The sequence below is a fragment of the Fukomys damarensis genome, unplaced genomic scaffold (assembly GCF_012274545.1).
Source record: "Fukomys damarensis isolate Sample0158 unplaced genomic scaffold, DMR_v1.0_HiC HiC_scaffold_5, whole genome shotgun sequence".
NCBI lineage: Eukaryota > Metazoa > Chordata > Mammalia > Rodentia > Bathyergidae > Fukomys > Fukomys damarensis.
This window is the reverse complement of record NW_022900917.1, coordinates 76,843,773-76,866,233: the sequence shown is the minus strand read 5'-3', so window position 1 is coordinate 76,866,233 and position 22,461 is coordinate 76,843,773. Positions and strand designations below refer to the sequence as shown.

General features: G+C 48.1%; 1 protein-coding gene across 6 annotated transcripts in view; it reads left to right on the top strand.

Moving 5' to 3' along the window:
* The first annotated feature begins 6 nt into the window (after positions 1-6).
* Positions 7-22,461, top strand: part of Zfat (zinc finger and AT-hook domain containing) — a 232,632-nt gene continuing 210,177 nt past the window's right edge. The window contains exon 1 of one of the 6 annotated variants that reach the window (XM_010629605.1): positions 7-60. Coding sequence is in view for 1 of the 6 variants with exons in the window: in XM_010629604.3 (XP_010627906.1) it covers positions 18,706-18,847 (142 nt within the window). In the remaining 5 variants the exon portion in view is untranslated. Of the gene's footprint in view, positions 61-354; positions 410-14,737; positions 15,024-18,014; positions 18,078-18,671; positions 18,848-22,461 lie in introns of those variants that run through there. The other 5 variants (XM_010629606.2, XM_010629610.1, XM_010629608.1 and 2 more) reach the window with 5 other exon arrangements.

The following is a 22,461-nucleotide window of genomic DNA, read 5'->3' as shown; positions in this document are numbered from 1 at the left end:
GGGAAGCCATTCCGAGCGCAGGCCGCGGGCGGCGGAGGGATCCACGGCCGGGCGGAGAGCGTACGTAGCGTTGGTGACGGCACGCTGCGGCACTGGTTATATCCCGCCGCCAGAAAAAGAGGAAAGGAGAAAAGAGGAGGAGGGAACTTGGGATACCGAGCGTCCGGCCGTTTCCAGGGCAACGGGCGGCGTCCCCACGCGCTCCAGCGGTGGCGACTGCGCGCTGGCGTCCCTGCGGGCGGGAGGTTCGAATCCTGGTGCTGCGAGCTCTAGGGTTGGGTAGCCCTGGGCTGGCCGTGCGTGGCGTCACGAAGTGGACGGCTTCTCTCCTCATACATCTCAGTACTCGGCCCGGGTGTTCTGAAGGATTGGGATAGTGAAGGAAAAGTGTCCTTGTGTCCTATAGAAGGTACCACAAGTGGGAGGGATCAGCGCAGCTTCGGGTACCCTGTGGCAGGCTTAGCGGAGTTGTGATTTATCCACTGGGTTGCGCTCACGTGCTTCCTCCTCCAGGCAGCCTTCTGGCCTCCCAGGCCGGAAGCAGTTTCTCCAGTCGATGGACCAACACGTTACACACCTTCCCCTTAACACCCGGTGCCCGTCTCTTAGCTGGAGCTTGGGGGTCCTACATCTGTAATCAACTTAGTTTCCACGCTTGGTCCTGGAATTAACGCATTTCGCTGTCCAGCACTCCAGGCAGCTCTTAATGGTGGCTCATGTACTGATGAGTCTCAGTTTAGAGAGATCACAATGGTAGCAGTCCACACAGCTGAGCCAAGACTTTAATAGTCTAATGCCAAGTGTTCCATTTTTGGAACCACAGATGACAGTGGAACATAAACATTTTATCTTCAAATTGTTGTTCCTTGAATCTTTCTAGATGACATACGAATTTCATGCAAAAATTTTAAAAACTGCAATCTGCGGAATAAATGAATTAAAAATAAGCATTGATAGGCCGGGGAGTTAGGGTAGTGGTTCTGCTGCCTGCCTCGCAAGTGCAAGGACCCGAGTTCGATCCCCGGTACCATTAAAAAAAAGCATTGGTGGCTGGGGGTTTAGCTTTAGTGGTTCCGCTGCCTGCCTTGCAAGTACAAAGTCACGAGTTCTACCCCTGGCACCCCCCCGCAAAAAAAAGCTTTTCCTGACTTGGAGTAAAATCCAAACTGCCTGGCTCCTACCTCTGTCCCTTGGAACAGTGTGTGTCCCATTGTGGGGGTTCAGTGTGGTTTGTCTAAGGAAAGAATGAACACACCCATGGTCACCTCTGCCCCTTTCAGATAGGTTTCCTTGTCGGTGCTCAGGGGACCTTTTGGGAACAAGAACATGTCATCAGGGCTCACTCATCCTCACCAGCTTCTTCAGAGCCTTGCTGTTCATCTGTTGAAGCATCGAGGGTCTCCATGCTGCAGGGTGGTGCGAGGTTCCACCTCCGTGCCCCGGGAAACCTTTCCTGACCCATTGTGGCCAGGCAGGAATAGAGAGCAGGGTGAGCCTTCTTCCTGCCCTATCCATAGTATCCCAAATGCACCAGTGTGCAAGCTAGGGTAGTGGAGTGAGCGAGGGGCCCAGGGATGTAGTGGTGGGTCTGGAGGCCTGAATACACAGGAACTATTTCTTCCAGTAATGACTTCTTAGTGGGGAGTGGTGGCACGTGCCTGCAATCTTAGCTCTATGGGAGGCTGAAGCAGGAGGATTCCAAGTTTGAGACCAGACTGGCAACTTAGTGACTGTCTCAAAAAAAAGAAAAGAAGAAGGGGGGAAAAAAAAAGGCAAGGGATATAGCTCAGTGCAATACTCAGTACTGGGGAAAAAAGACTTCTTAGTTTGGTGCCTTCATTCTTATACTCAGAATGACCTTCCATTTGTCCTCTTCTAGAATTTATCTTAGCAATCTTCAAAAAGAACCCTGGATGTATGCTTCAGTTTCCAGCAGTAACACGGGAAAAGATCATTTTGAAAATGTATTCTTGCCAACCCCTGGCCCTTTAGTTTTTGTACAGACTGCCCTGTGGGGATTGTCAGGGTGGCTTGGGAGAAGCAGCGCAGGGAAGATAAGGGAAGACAGAGATCTGTAAGGTTCAACTGTTGTGGGTGTACTAGCTGTGACGGTCATGGTCATCCCTGTCTGACAGCGCTGCTGCCCCCTGGATCCCTTCTTCTCCATGGCTTGTCATTTGCCTGAGCCTTTCCCCCTCTTCTAATTTACATAATGACTTTTCCAAGATAGCTATCCTTAAGTAGAATTAAGTTGCTGCCTAGGGCAGGGGTAGTCAGAATTGGATGTATTAAAAAGACTCCCTAATTGCATTTCCTTTTATAGTTTCATAACGCTGCCTCTGAAAACCTCTGCACCCAGATGGGCGGATTTAATTATGTACAAGGATTTTGCCCAGAGTTAAGTTTTCCTCTCCTTACCTATTTAGCTTTCACCATCTGAAATCCCCCGGGGCAGGGTGAGTGGGAGAGAAACACAGCTCAGGGTGTGGAAATCTGCTCCTCACTGGGCTGCTGACCAGGGATGGCGGGTCCCTTGGCCTGGGCTCCATCTGGAGTGGAGACCTGGTCCCCGTCCTCAACCACCTGGGAGGCTGCTTTCGTATTCGTGATGTTTGTGCCTTTCTTACTTGCCCCTGTCTCTCCAGTGTGCAGCTCAGTGCCCTGTCATCCACTTGCTTCTTGTAGATGGGAAGGTGGGATAGAATTTGATTAATTTTTGAAGAAAAGAAAATTTGGCAGTGAAGCAAAATAGACATTTTCAGCACCTATTGTAGATTTGAAGTTGTTACTTTTCTTTTGTTTTTTGATAGGGTCTCCCTATGTAGTTTAGCCTGGCCTTGATCTCTGTATGTAGCCCTGCTGGGCTCACACTCACAGCAATCCTCTTGCCTCAGTCTCCCAAGTGCTGGGACTGCAGGTGTGCGCCACCATGCCTGGACAGTTGTCACTTTTTTTAAGGAACATGAATTATATAGATCACCGAGTTTAATTATAAAAGATAGTGTTTAACATATTAATATAAAAACAGGGACTTTAGGGTGGGTAACAGAATTGTCTTTGTTTCTTTTAAAATTAAAAATTATAGCTATATTTTTATGGTATGCAAAGTGTTATGATTTATTAATATGAAATGGAATAAACTAAGGTAATTAGTCATCACTTCAAATATGTGTCTATGGTAAGAACATCTGAAATTTACTTTCAGTGATTTTGAAATGTACATTATTCTTTACTGTAGTCACGACCATGTGCCGTCTACCTTAACGCAAATAAAAGCATATTCCCCTTGTTTATTGAGGCTTTGTACCTTTGCCCTTCGTCTTCTGTTCCAACCCCAGCCCCTAGTGGCCTCTTGCCCTCCTCTGCCTCCTTGGGTTCCCTTGCTGTAGCTCCCACGCGGCAGTGAGTGGGTGCAGCTGGCAGCTGTTTTTCCGTGCTTGCCTTATTTCACCCGACGCGGTCTTCTCCAGCTCTGTCCATGTCATCACCAGTGACCTGTTTTTCTTCAGTAAGACTGAATAGTATTCCACCGCATATGCGGACCCCGCAGCCTTTCCCGGCTCATCTGTGGGTGCAGATCGATTCCATAACGCGACTAGAGTTGCAGTGAGCTCGGAAGTGCTGATGTCTTTTTTCAGAATACTAATTTGAAATCTTCTGGGTTCTTTTAAATCCCGTAACGAGTTGAGCACAACTTGTGCTCAACTCCGTGTCCGACTCAGTAATAAACTAAGGAAATTAGTCCATCTCGGTGCTGCCTCTGTGTTGCAAATAGTCTGGCTAAGGCAGGATGGGCAGGCAGGGTAGGGATCTGGCCTGGAGAATGGCAGTGAGACCTTCACGCTCTGGATAGGAAAGGTGTTACTTTTTTTCTTTTGCCCCTCTTGAGGACTTCATGCAGTCCTAGCAGTGGAAGGTGCCAGGTGTCACGATGGAAGTCAGCCCTGAGTGTTGAGGGCTTCGGTGGAGCCCACCGAGCCCCACCTGGGAATTCTGGGAGAGCGTCCTGAGGAAGGAGGTGTGAGCTAGGTCTCAGGTGAGCAGAGGTGCACTGGAGAGGAGGCACTGATGGGCCAGGTACATTGTAGGGGTGAAGGTGGTGAGTCTGTGGTGCAGAGCCTTGGATTAGTGGTAACCATGAGACTATTATGAAAACTTCTGGGGACGGGGGACAGCAGCCCATTGACTTGCCTGTCAGAAAGATCCCTTTGGCAGCTGCCCAGAAACTTCTTTTCAATTGTAATTCACGTAATTAAAGTACCCAGATCTTAAGTGTACAGTTAGATCACTCAGATAACCCACATCCTTAAAAATACGTAGAACCTTTTCATCTCTCCAGAAAGTCTTTCTTGTCCCCTTTGCACCCAGTTCTCCCAAGCAGCCCCTAGCCCTGCAGTTGCCATGACTTTAGTTTTGCTTTTGTAGCACTTCACCTAATTCTTTTGGATCTGATTTCCTTTACTCAACATAGAGTCTTTGAGATTCAGTAGTTTGTTTCTCTTTATTGTTTCATAGTATTTCTTTGTATGGAAACCACCAGAGTTTGTTTATTTTTCTATTGATAAATACCTCAGCTATTTCCATGTTTTGGTTCTTATGAATATAGCTGCATTGAGCACTCTTAGAAGCCTTTCTGTGGATGTATATTTTCATTGCTTTTAGGTAAATAAGTACCTAGCAATGGAAGTGCTGGTGTGTAGGACAAAGGTATATTTAACTTTTTGAGACACTTCCAAAAAGCTTTTTAGAGTACAGTGGACCTTGAGTTATGACCTGCCCAACATACAAAAAACTTGGGTTAATTAGGTTAATAGAAGATTCATCTGCCTCTTGTTATCTATAACATGAACCCAGGTAAACATCCAGAGCTCAGCTGTATTGACTTACCACCAACTTGAGTTACAACCCACCCTCAGGAGCCGATAGAGTTTGTAAGTCAAGGTTCCATTGTTTCATTTTATATTCCTGTCAGTAATGTAAGATGATTCCCCTTGTTTCACGTTTTCACCCACTCTTGGCAGTGTTAATTTTCACCAGTTCTAGAGGGTATGCCGTACTAACTCATTTAATTTGCATTTCCCTGATGGCCTGTGATACCAAGCATTTTTCTTGTGCTTATTGACCCTTGGTGTATCGTATCTGCAGAAATGTCCATTCACGTCTTTTGCTTATTTTAATAATGTGGGTTGCTTGTATTTTTATTGTTGGGTTCTGATAGTTACTAACTCTTAGTATTCTCTCTTAATGAGTGGAAGTTTGTAATTTTATTGGGGTTGGATTTTCCACGTCTACAGGCAGTGCTTGTTTTGTTTTCTCCCTTAAGAAATGTTTTCCTACTTAAAGGCTACAAGATATTCTAAGTTTACTGATTTACTTAACTTTAAAATGTTATACTTCTTAGGGCAGGAGAATTGGCCCTAAGAAGATAATTCTGCTGCCTGCCTCGCAAGCGCAAGGGCCCGAGTTTGATCCCTAGTACCAAAAAAAAGCTATACTTCTTGCTTTTAGGCTTAGCTGTATCACCCATCTCAAGGTAGTTTGTGCATAGCATAAAGTCCTGGTCCTGTCTTAACAGCCCTGGGACCTCGGTAAATCCCTGGAGCACAAGGCAGTGCTGGTCCCTGCAGTTTAGAGGCAGTGTGACCAGATAGGTTCCATGGGCGAGGATGGGCACATATCTGGCAGACTTTCCTCTTATTCATCTTCCACCTTTTCCTTCTCTCCATTTCTTCCCCTACTAAGCCTCATCTTCCCCTGAACATCTTGTAGTTTTTAATAGCATCTTTGAAGATTAAATGTATAATGAGAGCAGTTTGTAATTATAAATAATACTGCACAATGCAGTGACCCAATTGTTTATTGAAATCATGTAGTTGTGGGGAAATGAGATGGGGCCTGGCAATAACTGTCATCCCTGTAGACCTGTAGACTTGCTTTGCATCCATTACTCTTCATAAAAGCTCCACTAAGTGGGCTTTTGTTTGTGTTTCACAGTGCAGGAAGCTGATGCATGGGCTTCTCCCTCTGGCTCCAGAGTTGCTGAGCTGCGTCTCAGGAGCTGAGTGGTCACTGAGGTTAGATCCGGAGATGAGGCTCATGTAGGCCTATGACTCCCTCAGGGAAGCTCCTTCTGGATATTCTGTTAGAATCTTGTGCAGTCCCAGGGTCTAGGTTTGGGTCCGGCCGTAGGTGCAGGCCAGGTGACTGGGGGATACTTGAGCAGCTGGAGATCAGCCTGGCCTGGCTGCTGCCCAGCTCCACCCAGCCTGACCATTGTCTTTGCTGTTTTGGTCACACATGGCTGTCCAGGGCCCTCTGTATGCAAGGCCTCATCTGGGCTGGGTACAGAGCTGAGGGCTGAGCCTGTGGGTGACTGCACCGTATGTCTCCCATGGTAATTCACATGGCTGGTGCTCTCAGGAGCTGGGCATGGAGAGGTGGACTTGAAGCCTATCCCATAGGGAGGGCAGACAAAGCAGTTCAGAGTGTGTACGGGTTAGAACAGTGTGCTTGCCTCTTGGTATCTGTGGGGGTTTTGTTCCAGGGCCTCCTGTGGATACCAAAATCTGCAGGTGGTAAATCCCATTCATAAAATAGTGTAGTATTTGCATGTAACGCAGGAATTTCCACTGTTATGGTTGGGGTCTAGATGTCCCCCCAAAGCCTCATGTGGTCAAGAGCTGGATCTAGAGTGTGTGAAGCTGGAATTGATTCATGATGCAGTGCTAAGCTCGAGGGCACTAGGAATAAGGGTGTGAGTGCAGCCCACTCTGAATAGTCTGAATAAGATAAAAGGGGCAGGGAGATGCTGTTAATTCTCTTGTTACCTTTGCTGCCTTGTGTGCACCTTGTTTCTGCTCTGCTTTCGCATTGGCTGATTATAGACTGAAACCTCTATGAACTGCGAGCCAATTAAACTCCTTCCCCTCTAACTTTGGATGTTGGGTATTTTGTCTCAGCAATGAGAGAAAAGTAACATATCCACCTATATGTTTTAAATCATCTATAGGTTATTTTAATACCTCCTGCTATGTAAATAGTTGTTAAACTATATTTTTAAAGGAATAATGACAAAGAAATCTGTACATGTTCAGTACACACACTTTTTTTATTCAAGTATTTGTGTTCCATGGTTAATCGAATCTACGGATGTGAAGCGTATGGATACAAAAGGCCGTCTGTACTTTACAGAGCATAAACAGGTGGCTGAAAACCATATGAAAAGTTGCTAAGCTTTGCTGGTCACTAGGAAAATGCAAACTGAAATGGCAGTGAGATACTACTACACACCCATCAGAAAGGCTGAAATTAGAACAACAGTCCCAAGTGCTGGTGAGAATGTGATCCCTGGAACTGACAGCCGGGTGGTGCTAGCAGTGTGTACAAGGTAGACAATGAGACACAGTGTGATCATTGCTGCAGGGGTTGAGCAGGGACTCAGGGCAGCCTGAGCAGAATGACCAGGCCAGGAGGATACAGCAGGGGTAAAGGCAGGTGGGAAACCTGCCTGCCCACTGGCCTGACTAGTGCATCTCTGAGGAGGGCAGTGGCAGCCTCAAGTTCAACAGGGAACTCCCAAGTCCTTGTGCCGTCTTTGTATAGATGTCAGGCCTATACCTCTGAGCCCTGGGTGGGTAAGTGTGCTCCACCTGCCACTCGCCTGCTCCTAGCTGAGCCTTGAAGCAGCCCTGGCCTTGTAGGCTCTGACTGAAACATGTGTGTCCACCCTGTGCCCTGTCAGTAGTGCCTGTGCCCCATTCACCCAGACTGACTCTGGCTCATTTGTTTCTTGCCCCAGGATTTTTTTATTCTCTGGAGAATTGCATCAGGTAAGGTACACATTGAAGTGGCTGCTGTTCAAGGAAGTGTTTTGAGGAGGCCTGGAGGGTGCCCAGGACTCCTCCGGGCAGCCTGTGGCATTTTAGAGTCCTTAAATATTGCTGCCTGACAGCGCATGGGATGTGCTGTTGTCCTTGGCTCTCCTCCATTTGGCGGTGGGGTCCTGAGTAGGCTGTGTGCTGCTCAGCTCCCCATTGGTGGGTGCCAGCCCTCCACCTGGGCAACCTCTGACCTGTGCCTTTGTAGCCTCTTCCCTGCCTGCAGACTTTGTCCAGCATGAGCCTCCTGGGGAGCCTGTTGTTCTCCCACACCAGAGAGGTTATTTATAGTGAGAGTTTCCACTGGTCCCAGTGCCTTGAGAGGTGCCCCACAGCCACTGTTCTTTGCCACTGTAACTGCAGTTCTCTGATGTTGGGATCTTACTGTCTTTGATTTACAGATAAAGTGAGGCTCAGAGAGGTTTGATGACATGCTGGTAGGTGACCAAGTCAAGATTTGCACGTGGCCTGTCTGACCCTGAAGCAAACCTTGTGCTCTTTTTAGGCTCCTGAGCAGACCCCACCATATATCTAGAACACCAAGTGTCAATGCCTCCCTCCTACCTCATTTAATTCTTACGAGGTCCCAGGGAGGCAGGTGCTGTCTTTGCCATTTTTAGGATTAGAAAACTGGGACCCAGAGAGGCAGTCATGGCTCAGACTCACAGTGCTGTGAAATCCCAGAGTCTGGGTCATTCATTATGCCTTTCTCTTCCTGTGACTGGGTTTCATATCACTAATTGACTATTCTTTGGGTCTGTTGTTTTTCGTTGAAGCATTCCATCTTTGGATTTTTAATCCTTTTGTTACCGGATGTTGGGTTATGGAGTACCCTTTTAGTGTTCTAGGTTCTTTCTGTCCTGAACAAGGAATTGGTCAAGACGAGCACAAATGGTAGCCAGCTTTTAGATTTATTAAAGATAGGAAAAGAAACGTGCTCTATAGGGTGAGTTTGGACATAGTGAAAGTAGGAAATTGAGAACACACTACAGCATGGGAGTGGGCTACTGTGAGAGGACACAGCAGCAGAGGGAGAGCTCAGTGCCGACTCTCCTTGCTTTTCATTGAATTTGTTAATGTTCCAGACTTCTTGCACTGCCAACCCATGCCTGAGAATCCAAAGAAAGAAATGGTACAGTGGACTGCCTCATGGATCCAGCATACTGCATATTAAAACTTGACTTGTGTGCATTTTTGTAATTTCACAACCTTAAAAAATTATAACAAGAGCTGGAATTTTACATCTGCTGTAGGTCTTCAGATTTCCAGTGCAGTGTACCATTAAATAAAACCTCATCTTCATCTCACCCCACCTCTCAATAATATAACTGCCAACAAAATGTTGTGGGACAACCCATACTTTTAAAGGAAAATATGTGACTCAGGGTCCAAGAGATTACTTGTTTTTGGTTCCCAAGTGAAGTCTTCAGCTTAACCAAGAATCTCTTTTATTTTTCACTTAATCATCCTCACTCTCCTGGCTGGCTCAGTTGCTATACCAGAAGACAGGCATCATACCAGCCACCTCAAATAATGTCCACATAACTGTCCACAGTGGCCAGCAGGGGCTGTCAGGATGCACTGTGTGTGGCCTCCAAGAGTCTGATTCCTGCACCAGTGTGTTCGTCAAAACTGAAGTCCTGTAAGAAAATGCCCCACCAGGGTAGTTTTACTTACCCACTTGCTTTCCTCTTGCCAGTAGCATGTCTGCAACTCCTGCATTTGGCAAAGGGATTTATTATAGAGGAACCCAGGCTCTGCATCCAGTGGTCACTCCCACTATGGAATACTTCTATTGAACCAAACATACAAACTAGGGAAAATCTGCTCGACTATCTCAGATGGAAAAAACTTCAGTCATCCGGAGAAGCTTCCTCAAGTCCCTTGGAAGAACTATATACTACTGAATAGTCTATAATCTGCAGTTATTAAAAGCAGAAGTGCTATATCCATTCCATTCTCCTTTTTGGATCACTCACTCCTCTGGCTGATGTAGGATCTAGGCTGTCCAGTCCAAAACTATTGGAGCTCTTGCAAGAAGTCCGTGTGCAGGGCTTTGGAAATTGTTTTGCACACATCACAGGCTTTTGCAGTGAACAGGTCAGACCTGCTTCCCTGGGCAGTTGGCTGGTCCCTGATCTCCTGCCTCAATGCTTGCCAGAGTTCGTGGTGGGTCTGATCCGCACTCTGGGTGCAGATCTGGTTTTTATCCTTGGTTCTCTAGGGAGAGTATAAGTGGTAGGGTATGAGCAGTGATGACCAGTGGTCTTTAGGGGGAGTTTGGGGGATCCTGGAGATACAGTTACAGAAGTACGGGGTGCTGACCAGGAGCAGACTTCCATTCTGGTTTCTTCATGTGGCACTTGTCACTGCCTCCTTCCACACTGAGTCTCCTTAGCAGGATGTGGGACTGTCCTGAGAGCACCACACTCATATGTAGTGGTGTGATAATCATATGCCCTTAACCCCAGCATCACACAGTCGAGGTTCAGCCACTTCCAAAATAGCCCCACCTCATTGGCATGATGTTTTTGGGGGCCATCTAAACACACGCCATAATATACACCCAACGCCTCAGGTAATTAACGTTGTGTTTCATGGGTTATCTTTCTCTGTAAGCAAGAATTTTCTCTTTGCCTTGATCTTTTTTTTTTTCCTTTTGTGATACCAGGGATTGAACTCTGAACCTTGTATTTGAGAGGCAGGTGTGGTGCCACTGAGCTACATCCCGGCTGCTTAATCTTTTGATATTACTGTGAACCCCTGAATTCTTATTTTAGTCAGTGGTTTATCATCAGTCCTCCTTATTGACTCTGATGTCTGTGATGTCCCATGTTTGGCCAGCTGAAGCTCCTAAAGCTGGCTTTGTGTCCCACAGACATGCCCTCTCTTTCTTGAACACCTTGCTCTCTGGGCAACAGAATGTTTTGGGATCATTCTGCACTCTGGCCAGTTTCAGCTCTGGAACCAGCTGTTTCCACCCAGAGACTGGTTTCTCTGAGCAGGGAATGGTATTTAGAAACTGGAAACTGGGACATAGGTGAGCTCACTGTTACTGGCGTGTCATTGCTGCCAAGATCTTTCAGCAAACCCAGCTCAGAAGTAGGTGTCTGTTTATACACAGCACATACACATGTGTCTGAGATCCCGCATGCCCTGCCCATGTGTCTGTTTGTATCCTAAAGGCAGGGTTCATGTAGTTTTTTCCAGTTCTAACCCCACTCCACCAACTCTATTCTGTCCTTCCTCTTCCCATATTAATAAGTCCTCTGACAGAACAGTGGCTCCCCCTATCTACGGCTACTTCCTCACTCAGTCCTAGAATATAATAAACACACTTGCGTCTCTGAAAAAGAAGCCTGCTGACGAGAGTTCAATATTTAACCAGAGTCTCTTTTCTTTATCTTGAAGCCTGTGGTGCAAGCAGCACCTTCCAGTCTTGGGTCATTCTTCCGTCCTCTCCCATTTCAGTGTGCTTATAGTTTGTTATTCCTGCAAAACATGGAGAATTCATTTGTTTCTGCTTGATCTACTTCCGGTCACCTCACCCCCATACTTGTTGATTTACTTTCTTACAGCATATCAATTTTGGGTTAGGTGTGTTTCTTTCATTTCATCAAAAGGACTGGGAACAGCATAGAGCTGAGGGTATCCATTTCTGTGAAGAAGAAGTCCCGGGGAGGCTGTGGACTGAAAGTGTGACTTTTCTCACTGAAGTGGCACTCTGGGGGCCCCTGCAACCCCACCCCCAGTTCTGCGGCATTCACAGAGCATCTTACTTTCAGGCCATTTTTCTGGGTTTGGTTTGAACCCATTGACTCCACCACGCGGATGGTACATTTATTCCCATCTTTAGATGAGTACAAGGGTCCAAATGGGTAGGTGATTCCCTCTTATTCGGGGTTGGACTCAGCTGTACCACCCTGAGCCTGAGGTTTCTTCCCCAGCATGCTGTTTTGTTGTTTGCTGGAAGCGTGAGTTAAGAGTGACTTGGTTAATGTTATTCTCAAGGACTTTTAGGTGAACAGTCTGGAAATGTTCTAGTCCCTGCTACAAAGAAAATGCAGCATTTCTTCGTTTATAGGTAAACATCTTGTATAATGTTTAACACTGACCTTTCAAGGTATTTAACTGTACTCTGAATTAAGTGATATTGATGTTTTTTGGAGCTCACAATCTATTAGGGGAGGGAGGGGCTAGACAAACATAGCATTAAATACACGCTTATACATTGTAGTCACACTACCGAGGCAGAGGCTAAGAGTCTTGGAAACTTAATTTATGTTGATGGGGGTTTAAGAAAGTCTGGCTGAGAAGGCCAGGCTGGAGCTGACTTGAAGAATGAGGTTCCTGAATTAATAAACAAGTTTGATAACCCGAGAGCAGGTGCTTGCTCTCCTTCCCATCCTGTGAAATGTAAGCCTGCACCCAGAACATGCTGCCTTGTGGGTGGCAGGAGTTCTCTTCTGACCTTTATCGCCCCCTAGGGGCAGCGTGAGAGGGCCGGACAGAACTGGACTTGCTACAGGTGGCTTGAGAGGTACCACCAGGGCTGCAGAGGGGCCTGGCCTGCCCTTGCATGGGATGTCAGGAGTGGCTGGAGGACCAGGACTCCAGGCCTGCAGCACACAAGACCTAGGGCCCCGGTGGCTTGTTCAGGTCCCTACTGTGCTGTGGGAGGGGCGTCACTGGTGGCTGCACTCCCTGTATCACTGTGGGGAGGAGGGGTTAGCTGAGGCTCTGAGGTTTCCTCTGGTATAAACACAGGTGATGCTGCCCAGCGTGGTGATGCCTGTGCAACCCCAGGAGGGCCTGACCAGGCAGTCTGAGACTGGCCAGGAGGCTGGACTTGGCCACTTCTCTGTCCTGTCCAGTGGCCAGAGTCTGCACTGTTACTCTACAGATAATAATACAGCAGTCATGGAAAACCACTCTGCTGAGCAAAATGGAGTTACTGGTTTATGTTGCTGGAGGGAGTGTCTGTGTCCTTCTCTTTGCTACTTGTGCCCAGCATACAGCATGGATGTTTTGGACTCCCGTTAAGCATCAAATGATGATGCCACGGAGCTTCTAAGTGAACTCTAGAGCTCAAGGATTTGGAGAATAGATGACAGACTTATTTCTTATTACAGTTACCAAGAAAAAGGGGTCAGGTCAGTTTGGCTGTTTGGGGACAGGTGGGTAGTAGGGTTTGGAGAATTCTTCTCTTCCCCACTTGCTTTTTTTCCTTAAACTTAAAGCTCTCTTCTGGAAACTGAAAAGACCTCGGTGTGTGTAAATATTAAAGGGCAGTTCTTTCTCCTGGAATTAATTTTGAAATTCAGAGCGCTTAATAACTGAGACCATTCTCAGCCTTTTATTATAAGTAAAGCAGGCATTTAAAATACGAAGTTGAATTTGCATGTTTCACACATCTGCCTGCAGCTCCTGCCCAGGCTGTTATTTTCTCTCTAGCGGTGATGACCTCAGGAGCCCTGAGCACACTGCCAACTTTGACACCCGTGACAGTAATAAATGAAGATGATCCTCTGTCATCTGCCTCTCCCAAAATAGTGTAAACAGGGATGCTAGCCGGCGGGTTCTGAGTTGCTAATTCTTTGTCCCGATTTTCCTAACTTTAGTCCCAAAGATTTTGTGCTGGTGGAGACTCTGTCTTGGCCACTGAAGGTCCTGGAGGAACCTGCTTGCCACTTCCCCGAGCCTGGGTGACAGGGGTGCTTGGTGTTCATGAAATAACAGAATGCTGGGTTTGTGCTGAGCCCACACTGTCATGTACTGTAAGTGGAAAGTGACACTGAATTTTTCTCTTACTATTTTGGATATGCTGGGTTAAATGAAGCATATTGTTAAAATGTATTCTTTTTTAAAAAATTTTTGGTGTGGCTAGCAGAAAATTTTAAATTCTGTCTGTGCCCTCCTCCTCATTCTGTTAGCACCAGTCCAGAGAAAGCTTTGAGACTTCCTCTCATGCCAGCCTGAGTGGGAGTGGCTCTTCCCGCTGCCCTGAGGCAGGGCCATCTCCAGGGCAGTGCCTGGCCCACCACAGAAGGAGAACTTGTCCAGCAGACTCACCTTCCCTTGTAGGTGGTGGTGCGAAAGCCTGCTTGACCTGGTCCGTTGACCCTTTTGAGGTAGGAGATGCTGGTCCCCTGTGCTTCTCTCCCGTGGCTTCTACCTGAGTACCTGGGACAGGAGCTTCTCATACATCCGTTGGACGCAAACAGTTGCCCACGTAGAAGAAGGGGCTGAGTGGAATCAGCATTTCTAATGACTTTGTGTTGTTCTGGTTGGATCTGTCCCCCAGGAGGTGCCAGGTTCATGGGCAAGAGGGGGCAGGCAGTGGTTCTGAGCCAGGCATGGTGTTGGTGCCTCACTAGAGTAGACATCTTCATGTTTCCCCCCTTTCTTTATCAGCACCTATTAATTTTACAAGGTACCACATTTCACTGTGTATAATATATTCTTATCATATCCTTTCCCCAAATACCCTCCCCACACCTGCCTCCCTTATTCCCTTTTTCTTATCATAGTCCCCCTTCTACTTCTGTGTCATTTTTGTTTTTAGATTCCACATTTTAGGGAGAACATGTGATATTTATCTTTGAGTCAGGCTTCCTTCGTTCAACTTGATATTCTCCAGCGTCATCCATTTTCCTGCAAATGACAGCATGTAATTCTTTGCAGCTGAATAGTACTCCACTTTGCACATGTACCGCGTTTTCTTTATGTATTCACCTGTTGGTGGCACCTAACCCCCTTCGTCTTGGGCACACCGGAAAGAGAGCGAGGAGGTGGTGGCTGGACCGGAAGGGGAGGTGTGGCCGGGAGAGAGAGCCACCCCCCTCCTCCCGTGTCCCCCATTCCTCCAGTGGCATCTGCTTCCGTTGCATCTCCAGTTTCTCTGATGGTGGAGGGTGCAGTGGGTAGAACTTGGGTGGAACTTGAGACCCAAAACGGAGTGAGAGGAAGCCAGAGGAGACTTAGGGAACCTGAAGGAGTCCTTCCAGCATGGGGGCCACGCTTTCCTTCTGCCACTTGAGTCCCAGCGCCCCTCCCAGGGCTCCTGACAACCCCTCCAAGCCCCTGCCATCTTTTTTTTCCTTCCCTTTGTTTCCTGACCTTCCTTCTCGATCTTCCTCTGCTCAGGTCGGTGAGATTCACAGCTGATTTCTACTTGCTGTCATTATTAATGCTGCATTGTTTCTTTTGTCTGCATCCTTCGTGTTTTGTTTCCCTAAGGAAACCTTGTGTGTTACACGCGTGTAACTGTGTGTCTCTGTGTATGTGTGTGAGATAAGCGGATGTGTGTGTTTCATAAGAGGTCAGCAGAAGCAGCTAGGGGAGGACCCAGTAGCTTTAGTTCCCAGTGGGCTTTCCGCCTTGAGACGCTCCCCATGCTCTTCAGCACTGGCCCCTTATCTAGCCGTCTGTGAAGCCCCACCGCCCCCACCCCATGCTGACTCCTCCAGGACGATGCTGCCATCCTTTCGGGGTCAGTGGGGCAGCTGTGAACGTCTCTGAGCTGAGCTCCTGCAGAGTCGGAAAGGGGAAGGTGGCTGCTGTTACACGGGTGCCTGGTGCTGATGCTGGCCGAGGACAGCGCCTCACTTAAGATGAGAGCTGGTGACACAGGCCAGGGCTCGATATGCAGAGTGCCACCATTGCTCGCAGCCGCGGGCATTGCAGTCCCCCTTTGGATTGACTGTGAAGGGTCTTGATTGTTTGGCTTTTGACTCAAAATTGGTTGCAGAGACCTGGCCGAAGCAGAGGCCTTGCACACATACGGAATGGGCTCCTGGGACCACCTCAGTGGTCTGCAGGTTGGAGCCACAGTGTGGGCTCGGTAGGGGTCTGCAAGTTCTCAGCACAGCCACATGTCTGCCTGGGTGGGGGATGAAATTCCTGTCTTTAGGAGATTATTTGTGGTGCTTTCCTGTGGTGGGCCAGTATTTTTCAGCAACGAGTACCATGCTAAACATGAACATACTTCATCGCCCAGGGCCCTCACTTTGAGAGTGCTTAAAAATAACCTAAAACAATTTTATGCCAAGTTTCAACCTGGAAGAAATGTGTACGTATAAAATTATAATGCAACTGTTGGCCCAGCTTTAATTATAGTGGATACTGAGCATCTCTCATTTTATTTTGTTAATCTGGCTTCAGCAAAGAAACACCCATGGGATTTCTCCCTTGCGTTTAATAAACATGTTAACTTTGTGAGCTATGGAAGTGGTGTATTCATCAGCACTTTATGAGATGTGTGCTAATAATTCCACAAATTAGGGGTGTGCATTTTATTTCATCTTCAGCCCACTGAGCCGGGAGGGCACCTTGGAGATTGCTTATGGGCCAAGGAAGTCGGTCCATCCCTGTCCCCCTGGGCTGGAGGAAGGGGTACTGGTGGGTCTGTCCCCATCTTGCTTTAACGCTGGTGAGTGGCTCTGTCTCTGCACATTAGCTCCTGGGTAGTTGCCAGGCCAAGTTTGACCTTCAAGCCTTCCGAGGAGACTTTTAGTCTGGACTGCTCAGAACAAGGCCTGAAGAGATTTAGAGGCACGGAGGGGTGAAAGCTGGGAGGCCCAGGCTTCTGTGTTGATGGTGCCCTCCCAACACCGAGGAGTTGGGCTCTGAGCTAGGCACGCTGCGTTCATCAGGTCTGCAGCCCTCCCCACACCTGTGCAAAGGAAGGAACGGGAGGGCAGAGGCGCTAAGTACGTGTGGTCTGGGTCACACAGCGGCCAGGACCAGAGCTGGGTTCAGACCTTGTTGCTTTAAAGAAGAGATTAATTTGTAAATCAGAATATACTTTTCCTCTGTCTTTTCCTGTGATATTTGCTATTTATATTTTTAGGTTGATGTATACAATGTGTGATAAAAATACAGCATGTATATGTATGTATATACTTAAATGAAGGAAAATTATTACAGTAAAGGACACATTACTATGAATGCTCCTCAGATACTCCCCTCTGCCTCAAGCACACTATCCCACGATTCCTGCTACTTTCTGAAGGAGTTCTGGGAGGCCTCTTTCCTGAGGGCCTTTAGGAGGTGTGACAGAAAGATACACTGAACGCTGGCGGTGTGTATGCCCTGGCCTGGAAAGGCAGGCTCCTGGAAAATGATGCTGCATCCCCGTCCACCTTACTCACAGCTCTGGTGCTGGCTGACTTCTGTCTTTTTTTCCACAGTCAAGCCGACCATGAACAGTCCACATTTTGAGTTAAGTCAGAACCTCCAAGCAACCATGACTGCAGCCAAAGACAGGAAAGCAGGCTTCCAGGGCTGCTTCAGAAAGTGGCAGGAACAATAGGACAAGTGTGTTTGAAGACACACTTTTTTTTTTCCGGTACCAGGGATCAAACTCAGGACCTTGTGCTCTTGAGGCAGGCACAGTGCCACAGAGCTAAATCCCCAGCCCAACAGGACGTGTTTTGAGGGGGATTAATGACAACATGTTCTTTTCCCATAATGAATTAACACAATTGTGCAGACATCATGGTATTTGGATGAGGACCTGGGAGTCTGGCCCCAGCCCACAGCCACTCTAACCTGTGCTACCTCAGGCAGAGGGAGTAGCCGAGCAGCCCACCCTGCCCCAAGTTGCTTCTGCGGCACAGAATGTGGTGGGAAAGCCGCCCACGCTTTAAGCACTGCTTTTAGGCGGTCAAGAATGGGCCAGGCAGCGGTTGACTGTGATGAGCTCAGCTGTGTCAGAGTTGAGCCTTTGCATCTGCTGGGGTTGGCCTGGTGCTCCCGGGTTGCTGGCTCAAATCTTCCTGCTCTGGAGAGCAACAGTGTCAAGTGGTGGTGACTGGTTGTGTTCCTGTAGCATGCCCACCTGCTGTGTAACCTTGTAATCCCCTGCCAGGCCCAGTTTACTCACCTTAACATGAGGGCAGCAGCCCCTCCTTCCTGGGCTAATGTGGAGGTTAAGCAGGGCGATGGGCAAAGCACAGGCATCTGGCAGAGCTAGGAATTAATTAGTAAACGATAGCCTTGTTTTTATTGTAGCTGCTCAGTTGTAATGCCAGAATCAGCCACCAGAGGGCACTGTAAGCACGTGTATGGTGCCTGCCAGCAGCTGCGCCTAATGTTTTGCTAAAAAGCTGTTTGCCTTGAAATTACAGAAGCCCTGTTGCCTGGTTCTGGACCTGTTGCCAAACTGTACGTTGGCATGCTTTGTAAGTGTGTGGCTCGGTGAGTTGTATCACCCACATTTGGCACTCTGTTGTTTTCCAGCTTATTAGTTTCCAAATCAAATTGCCACAGCAAACTTTCTTTCTAGTACTGCATGGCCACTCTTCGTAGTTACAGCTACCCGCTAGCATGACACTAGCTTGGTTTGGGGTACTGATGCTGGCCTTCCACACAGTGACTGCTGTAAGTGTTTCTGGAAGTAGCAAATGATCTTCCAGCTCAGGGTGGGCGTGTGGCCAAATGTGGCTGGCAGTGAATTTGGAAGGTCTGGGTTTCATTGTATCTTGATTATTTATCTGGGTTAGGACACTTTGGCAGCTTACTGACTTCTCTGAGCCCCAGGTTTATTTTCTGTAAATGGGGATTGTGATGGTGGTGCTGGTGCTGGTGCTGGTGCTGGTGGTGGATTAACTAATGGTGAACTTGTAACGCCCAGCTGAACTGAATCAGTGTTGTCGGGGCGTGGAGGAGCCTCCTGAAGACTGTTGCCAATAGCCATGAAAAGAGAACAGGAGGGGAAGATCTGGAGCTGATGATTTTATAGGGAAGCTCTCTGCGGCTGGTTTTCCTGATGGGAACGTGTCTGTTCTCATCGGAGGAGGAGCTCGGGACCTTGCTGTCACTGGGAATGGCTGCTGTTCGTTCCTCTCATCTGGGGAGCGCTGGTCTTCACTGTGAGCATCACTTCCTGGCTCCAGTGTGGATCCCTCATCCTTCATGCCATTGGCACAGGTTTTTTGGCTTTCTCCACTGGCCGTTAGGCCTTCCAGGTACAAATCCCCAATACGGACAAGCATGAGACATTGCCGTGGGCTCCAGGCCTCTGGCTGGACTTGTTGAGGACACTGTCTTGGACTCTAAGCCTCTAGGTTAACTTGTGGGGGGCATTGCTGCAGGATCCAGGCCCTCAGCTGGATTCTTTGGGCCTCTAGTGTGTGGCTAATCTCTTGTACTCCTCTGTATTTGACCTTTTAGGTAAATATCATAAAATAATCCTATAAATTATGTCCTTTATCAAATGTATTCCCTTGCCAAAACCCTGACTACAACAGCGGTGATGATGATGGTGGTGATGGTGGTGATGGTGGTGATGATAGCAGTGGCACCTTTTATTTGGCTACTTTACAGGACAATAGGGAGGATCAAGTGCGGTCACAAATAGCTCTGTGTGAATATTATTCACCACAGGGAGCAGTGTAAAATATTATTCTGCAGCGTGGCTGGCCTAGGAGGTTGGAGGTGCCACTGTGGGCCGACTTTTCCTGTGGCAGACTTGTGTGAACTCTCCTAGGACGTCCATCTCTGGGGGCTTCCGGGCCCTTCCCTGCCTGGACCCCCAGCCCGAATAGGTCCTCAGGCCCGGGAGCCTGCTACTTTGAGGATAGGCTGCCCGAGCCCACTACACCTGGAGGCTGCTGCTTCTAGTGCATAGAACTTCTGTGTCAGGACTCTGCCATCACGTCTTAAGTCTCAGTCGATCTTGCTTCTGGTTAAGCCAGTTTCCCCTCATCCTCTCTGTGTCATTTCATCCGCAGAACATGTATTATGTGAGAAAGGCAGGGAGAGGCACAGGACATATCCATGCCCACCTTCTCCTGCCCAGGGAAGTATCATCAACCTCAGAAGCCATGTTGAGAACTCGGTGGCTGGTCCTGTGACCAGAGCTGGTCATAGTCATATTCTGTTTCTCAGTCTATAGATCAAAAGTGTGGCAACTTGTCGGAGACCAAAGCTGTTAGAGGATCGGCAAGTCTTCCTCTCATAAGAGAAATACCTGATTATTTTATCACTTAGTATCCTTTTTTTTTTAAAGATTAGCTCAAATGGTTCTTACATTGTAATTTTTTCTTGGATCGAACATGTGATCCCCATTGAGGAAGAAGTGAGAGACTCAGAGGAAGTCCCTAAACTAGCAAACAGTTCACCCGTAATCCATCTGCCCAGGTCTGGTCCCTAGCTCTGACTGGTGTCCTCTGTCCGCCCCGTCTCCTGCTTTTCACATCCCTGGCGCCCCCTGCAGGCCAGCACTTTTCCCCTAGTCCTACAGGAGGAAAGCTGTGGATCAGTAGTGGCAAACGGCAGCCTTCTGGCCGCACTGATCTGTGTAAACCTCGCCTCACCTATAGGGTGCTGGGAAAACACAGAGAACTCCCAAATTAAAAAAAAAAACATTACAGTAAAAGACACATTGCCACATGTGCTCAAATAAGTAGTTGTGAAGCAAGGGGACGTGCTGTGAGGGGTATGAATGGCAGTGTATATCCCTGTACTACACTTTTTAAATCTAAACATTCACTGGAGGTTTTGATTACCTTGTGTGTGTGTGTGTGTGTGTGTGTGTGTGTGTGTGTGTGTGTGTGTGATTTTTTTTCCCCCCCTCAAAAATCTAGTTTGCTTGCAGGAGATTTAAAGACAAGTTTGCTTTTGGGTGCCTGGTGAGTGACTTGGGACGCAGCCTCAACCGGCTGGCAGGGTCCTGACCTCCTGGTGGGCTGGGAACCCCGCCTGGAGCTGCAGCCCCCCACTAGGGCTCCCCTCACTGCTGTCTTCCTGCCCTGGAGGCACTGGTGGGCCTGTTCTGCCTGGAGTCTGCCCTTCCCCTCCACGCCCTGGGCTCCTCTGTGGCCGTGGGCTCCGCAGTCCTGCCTGCCTGGCTCATGCTGCCTCTGCTCACCCTCCTGCCACGCTGTTTCTCTGCCTCCTGGAGTGCTCACTGTAGTTCTCAGCCAGGCCAGGTGTCTTGTGGGCCGTGGGCACCCCTCAGGGCACACGTGGCGAGAGGGTGAAGGCACATGGTACTCAGGGGTCTGCCCTGCTCCTGTCCTGGGCGGCAGCACTGAGCAGGGCTCACAGCAGAAGTGTGGGGTGCAGAGGGGGAGATGGGGCCTGACGGTGGCGAGGGAGCCGGGCCCGCAGAGTGGCTTAGCTGCACGCGTCAGAGCGGAGCCATGTCACTGCAGCTCCACTGACCACTGGTGTGTCCTGGTTACTTACCAGCGTTTTCGTCTCTCTTCATTCCCTGTAAATAAAATATCAGTACTTATTATAATACATGCATTAGTGGGGTAAACCCAGTAAGAAAACATATTTCATAGGATGGTCGTGAAGATTAAATACGCCAGGTGTGGGCCTCTGTGGTGCTGGCCCACAGCGAGGGCTTGGTGACTTTAACCTTAAGCCCGACCACCCCTTCCTCTCCAGCGCATTTTCAGAAGTGGGGTGATGTGCAGATGAGGGCGATGGTAATGAAACATCTTGTCTGCAGCCCACTGGAGGTTCTGCGGAGCCAGCCGGGGAAGGAAGGTGTTGGTCCTGAGCTGATCCTCCCAAAGATAAAGGAGATTTTAAAAGTGGTACAAAGCTACTCAATACGAGACTTTACTCATCACTCGGGATTGCGACAGCAGTCTGGCTGTGTTGTTAAAATATTTCCTCTCCTACTGGGAAGTTGCTGGCCCTTAAGAATGTAATAAGAACAGGCGAAACACAGGAAAATAAAAACAAGCTCAGGATGCATTTGTCACCCTACTCTCAACCGTAGCTTTGGCTGCTGAACTCTCTTTCAAGTTAATAAATCCAAGTAAAGGACACTTACAAAGCAGAGAGGATGATTTGTAGTAATCAAGGAGAGGAGGTGAGAGGTCTTTAACCGACAGCCTGTAAATGGAGTGATTTAGCAGTCCCTGTAGCACCTTGCCTCCTGTGATTTTAAGCACCTTGTAATTGTCCTTTCCTCCCACACTTGGTGGGTGCTTGCTTGTCGGATTCCTGATGGCTCCGCCCCCTGGAGCCTGGGTGAGGAGGAAGCTGTGTGGTACTCTGCGGACTGCGGGCAGGTCCTTCCATGCTGTGCCCCTGTGAGCACCCTCGCTCCCCTCTGCCAGCCCGTCCTAGCCCGTCCTACGGTGCAGCGTGGCTGGGGTTGAGTGAATCCTGGGCAAATCACCTGGCAGTGTGCGTGATCCTTCTCAGTAGTGCACTTCCCAGAGGGTCCAGACTGGGTCATTTAAAAAAAATTTTTTTTGCGATAAATGTATATTCATGGGAAGTGGCAGAGATAATACAGAGAAGTCTCTCATTCCTTTTGTCCAGTTTGCCTTAATGATTACCACTGATTATTATTTTTAAAAAAATACACGTAATATAAACATTAACCCTTTCAACCACTTTTGAGATACAGTTCGGTAGCATTAGGTACATTCACATTGTCATGCAATTGTCACCATCATTCTTCTACAGGACTTTCTCACCAGTAGTTAATTTTACATAACTGTCATGCAGCCTTACAGTCAGAACATTGCTACAAGTGTGCAAGTCCATTTTTATCATATGTAGCTTTGCAGAAAATATTGTACCCGTTTAAGTGATGTTACAGTTTGACTCT